At 39.1% G+C, this 4,759-nt stretch overlaps 1 protein-coding gene across 2 annotated transcripts in view; it reads right to left on the bottom strand.

Moving 5' to 3' along the window:
• Positions 1-4,191, bottom strand: part of LOC306873202 (immunoglobulin like domain containing receptor 2) — a 21,253-nt gene extending 17,062 nt beyond the window's left edge. The window contains exons 1-2 of one of the 2 annotated variants that reach the window (XM_079422312.1): positions 4,056-4,191; positions 435-767 (exon numbers count right to left, since the gene is read on the bottom strand). In XM_079422312.1, the coding sequence (XP_079278438.1) occupies positions 435-767; positions 4,056-4,113 (391 nt within the window). In that variant the 5' untranslated portion in view covers positions 4,114-4,191. The remainder of the gene's footprint in view (positions 1-434; positions 768-4,055) is intronic. The other variant, XM_079422313.1, reaches the window with a different exon arrangement.
• Positions 4,192-4,759: the final 568 nt, after the last annotated feature.

Raw genomic sequence — 4,759 nt, forward strand, 5'->3', positions numbered from 1 at the left:
TTCTGTGAGCTTACAGATTTACTGCTGACTAACATTTACAAGCTTAATTCAGCCAAAAAATGAGCATTCTATCATCCTTTACTCTCCCTCATGCCATTCAAACACCATGCCTATAAGAATAAGAGTTTCTCTGTCTGTCATCTCATTTTGTGTGACAAATATATTTATATGTATAAACTAATTGTATAATTGTAATTGCATAATATGATTTTCAAAAGCTGAAGTGATTACCTTTATTTGTTAGAATATGTATAACTCAATATTTGAACTAATTGCAAAAGCTGAAAAAATCGAAGTCTACTGAGTAATCATTGAAATAATCAACGATTAGTCGATTAATCATTCTAATAATCGTTAGATTAATCGATTATCAAAATAATCCATTTGTTGAAGCCCTACAGTAAACACTGATTTCTGGTGGAGCTGCGACTCACTGTTGATGATGGAAATGTCCCGGCCCTTGTAGTGCTCAGCGAGGGTGATGGACGAGCCCTGTCCAGATGCTACAATGCGCACCGTCCGGCCGCTGTCCCCGCAGTCCAGGTGAACGGAGGAGCCGAGCTCGGAGCCGTGGACCGCCAGCGTGTCGGGGAAGCGGAAGGCGTCACGGCTGCGATCACGGCAGTAAGACTTGTACCACCACTGGATGACTGGAGTCTGAGAGGAGACGCTGGTGTAATGACACGGCAGAACCACCGACTGGAAGAGCATCGCAAAGCGCCGCTCGTCACGGACGGAGACCTGCACAGCCTCACACACCGACACCGCTGATACCAGACCAGACAGCAGAGAGAGAAACGAACGAGTGTGATTGACAAATCATGAGTAGAAAAACACAGAACATGAAGACATGATCACACAATATATAAAATAATAAAGTAAAAAATATAAAATAAAGTAAAAGTTTTTTTGAAATTGTACAAATATAGAAAGCTTTCTTTAATAGGTATGGGTAGGTCAGAAAATGTATAACTAACTGTATATAAAAACAATAGAAGTCTATGTCATGTCCCCATTTAGATAGCTAAGTACACGTGTGTGTGTGTGTGTATGTGTGTATGTGAGAGAGAGTGTATTTATGTGTTTAAGTGTGTGTGTGTGTGTGTGTACAGGTTCCTCCTCCATCACATGACCAAATGTCCTCACAATGATAGTGAAACCTGACTTTTAGACCAGCATTTATAGGCATTTTGAACTCTATTGGGGTTTGACAACATGTGTCAGGACCTACTTATTCTCGAAATCATACTCTAGATTTAATACTGTCACTTGAATTGATGTTAATGGCATTGAAATTCTGCAGCAGAGTGATGATACAGTATTTCAGATCATTAACTAGTTTTGTGTATACTCCATATAGCTAAAGCTGTAAAGCCAACTCCTAGTTACAAGTATGGTATAACTATCACTTCTACCACAAAAGACTGCTTTGAAAATAATCTTCCTGACTTATCTCAATTCCTCAACGTATCCAACAGCTCAGAACAACTTTATGATGTTTTCTTTCTCTCTTTTCTAGCACTTAGATATGGTTGCTCCTTTACGCTTAAGGAAGATTAAGGAAAAGAGTCCAACACCGTGGTATAATGAACACACTCGGGCCCTAAAGAGAGCAGCCCGGAAAATGGAGCGCAGCTGGAGAAAAACAAAACTAGAGGTATTTCATATTGCTTGGCAGGAAAGTACCCTATCCTACAGAAAAGCATTAAAAACTTCTAAGTCTGATTACTTTTCATCTCTTTTAGAAGAAAACAAACATTACCCCAGGTATTTATTTAATACAGTGGCTAAATACACAAAAAATATAACATCAGCAGGTGCAGACATTTCCCAACAGCGCAGAAGTAATGACTTTATGAACTATTTTACTTCCAAGATTGATACTATTAGAGATCAAAGAAATTTAACAATGCAGCTGTCAGCTACAGTATAGCATCAGATAGTGCTCTATAGATCCCCTGAGGAACAATTCCACTCATTCTCTACTATAGGAGAGGAAGAATTGCTAACTTGTTAAATCATCTAAACCAACAAATATCAACTTTTGCGCATGCGCTGATTTGTGACTGCGTGTTTTGAGTTTGAGCTCCGTCAAATTGATTCTTTATCGTCTATTTTCTATCTTAAAACAATACACTATCATTTTCGTTTCTATAACATGTGAATATATCCACTATAGCATTCAAAAACAAAAAACGCATACGACAATTTCGTACTCTGTGCAAGGACCTTAAATGTTGCTTTATCAATTCATTACAGAGAATAAATCTGTTCAAATGAACTCATTCTGACGCCGCAACATAGCTTGGAAACAATTAAAAAAGCTGCTTTTTTGGGAAAAAATGCAGTATACTTTTTGAGAGCTAAATTTTAGGTAGACTATTTGTGGTCCCAGTGCTATCAGTCATCAGCTGTGAAGCATTGAGTCAAAGCCTGTGGTATAAAGCAGCAGCAGCGCAGGATCCTGAGCGAATGAATGATCAGGCAGTGTACTATACCAGAACATTCTTAAGTTTATTAGTAAAGATGAGGCAAATTTATATGAGACAGAATCATGCATGCAGTTAGAGGAGAGGACCCCCCCCACACACACACACATACACACACACACACACACATGTTGGTTTTTGTGGTTTATGGGGACTCTCCATAGGCGTAATGGTTTTTATACTGAACAAACTGTGTGCTATTGCCCTACACCAACCCTACACCTAAACTTAGCCCTCACAGGAGACTTTGTGCATTTTTAGATTTTCAAAAAAACACCATTTAGTATGTTTTTTAAGCCTTTTGAATTACGGGGACATAGGCAGTGTCCTCATAAACCACCTTCATATTGTAATACCTCTGTCATACCCATGTCATTATACAAATTTGTGTCCTCATAAACCACATAAACATGCACACACGCGCGCATACACGTTTGTTTCTGTGAAATGTAGGGACTTTCCATAGACTTCTATTACTTTTATTCTGTCCAAATGATATTTTCTATCCCCTAACCCAACCCTGACCCTAAACCTACCCCTTACAGAAAACCTTGGCCGCTCCCCACAATGTCACAAAATTCAGGTTTTACTATCCTTGTGGTGACATATGGTCCCTACAATGTAGCATAAACAAGCGCACACACACACACACACACACACACACACACACACACACACACACACACACACGTGTGTCTCCTCTGAGCTTCTGAATATCTGTTATCAATCTAGTCGGTCAACAGAAGAGCTGCTTTCAGATTGTGGTGGGTTTATAAAGTAACACACCCAGGAACAGCTGGTTTGAATCTGACCTGCAGGATTCAGACAGACAGACAGACAGACAGACAGACAGACAGACAGACAGACAGCAGCAGGGAGTGTTCACTAGTAAGGGAGCAGATCATGTGTTTGATGAGAAAGCTCTTTAGACACTCTCTCTTCAGATGCTTTTTAAACTCTAAAACTGTAGTGAATCAAATTAAACTGCTGTGGAAATGTGTTCTGTAACAAAATGCAGACTATATTAATGAATAAATAGACAAATATTTTTGTATTTATATCTAGCCTATCTATCTGTCAGGCATAGGCAGACACAGGAACACCGTTTCTTACAGTAAAACCTTACAAATTCCACATTTCTCTGTATCTCAGTGGCAAACAGAGCAGTGTGGAGAGAAGCTCCTGATTATAGAGGCTTTGCTTAGACATCAGCCCACATCATCATCATCATCATCATCACACAGTCACTAGTTCAGAGGTGTATCTGCTCCGTAAGCAGTTTTACACCGTTACCATGGTGATCACACAAGTGCTGTAACAGTTTAACTGTTTCAACTAAGTTACTGAAGACGATCGTTTAATGTTACTGTATGTAACAGCTGCGAAACTCCTCTCCAAATAAAGAAAAACCTGAAGTGATTGTGCTGATAAACATCATGCGCCACATTTACTGTAATACAGCTGAACGCAAATACTACATTACTCGTTAACAAAGAAGGAGCTGTAGTGAAAAGCGAGAAAACAACCTGCTGCTCAACTTCTGCAAACTCTCGGAAAGTGACGCACCTGTGAAGACCAAGAGAGAGATCCCGCATCTGAGGAGGGAAAGCGGTCTGAGAGCCATCGCGGAATCTCTGCCGTGTTTCGCTCCGTTTCTCTTCACGTTTGTTTTGCGTCTCGAGACTCGAGTAACGGGGCTGCGCGCGCCCGCCCCCGGCGCGGTCACGCGTTACCGAAAACATTTGTGACCCTGGAGCACAAAACCAGTCATAAGGGCCTTTTTATTTAAGTTGAGATTTATATATCATCTGAAGCTGAATAAATAATCTTTCCATTGATGTATGGTTTGTTATGATCGGACAATATTTGTCTGAGATACAACTATTAGAAAATCTGGAATCTGAGGGAGCAAAAAAATCTAAATATTGAGAAAATCTCCTTTAAAGTTGTTCAAATGAAGTTATTAGCCATGCATATTACTAATCAAAAATTAAGTTTTACATATATATTTACAGTAGGAAATTTACTAAATATCTTCATGGAACATGATCTTAATATCCTAATGATTTTTGTCATAAAAGAAAAATGTATAATTTTGACCCATACAATGTATTGTTGTCTATTGCTACAAATATACCTGTGCTACTCATGACTGCTTTTGTGCTCCAGGGACACTTATGAGGAGTTTCAGCAACATTATTACACACATTCATCATTTCATTATTTTCTAACCCTGTTTTCTCGAAATACTCGTCAGAATACAAAGCATA

Source organism: Barbus barbus (assembly GCF_936440315.1).
Source record: "Barbus barbus genome assembly, chromosome: 7".
Lineage (NCBI taxonomy): Eukaryota > Metazoa > Chordata > Actinopteri > Cypriniformes > Cyprinidae > Barbus > Barbus barbus.